At 32.2% G+C, this 348-nt stretch overlaps 1 protein-coding gene across 1 annotated transcript in view; it reads left to right on the plus strand.

Annotated features, from left to right (window-relative positions):
• Positions 1 to 112: 112 nt before the first annotated feature.
• The window catches only part of LOC108574678 (60S ribosomal protein L39), a 1,353-nt gene continuing 1,117 nt past the window's right edge, over positions 113 to 348 (plus strand). The window contains exons 1-2 of the mRNA XM_017937303.1: positions 113 to 122; positions 241 to 344. Coding sequence (XP_017792792.1) covers positions 120 to 122; positions 241 to 344 — 107 coding nt within the window. The 5' untranslated portion in view covers positions 113 to 119. The remainder of the gene's footprint in view (positions 123 to 240; positions 345 to 348) is intronic.

Here is a 348-nt window from a genome sequence, read left to right on the forward strand (position 1 = left end):
TTTAGTTTTTATTTTATCATTGTTGGTGATCTTCATCTAGTGACATTTTCATACAGGAAACTCTGTTAGGAACACACAGTGAATTTGTTGTTCACTTCATTAGTAACGACGTGAGCAAAATGGTAGGTTGTAGGTTATGTTCCGATATCCAACAAAGTTTTTTACATCTTCTTGATTATATTTAAATAAATATTAGAAAATTAGACCTGAAGTGTATATAAATTTAATGATCTGTTTCAGTCGGCTCACAAAACATTTATTATCAAGCGAAAGCTTGCGAAAAAATTGAAGCAAAATAGACCAATTCCACAATGGGTGAGAATGCGTACTGGCAATACCATCAGGTAA

This window comes from Habropoda laboriosa, unplaced genomic scaffold (genome assembly GCF_001263275.1).
Source record: "Habropoda laboriosa isolate 0110345459 unplaced genomic scaffold, ASM126327v1 scaffold203, whole genome shotgun sequence".
Taxonomy (NCBI): domain Eukaryota; kingdom Metazoa; phylum Arthropoda; class Insecta; order Hymenoptera; family Apidae; genus Habropoda; species Habropoda laboriosa.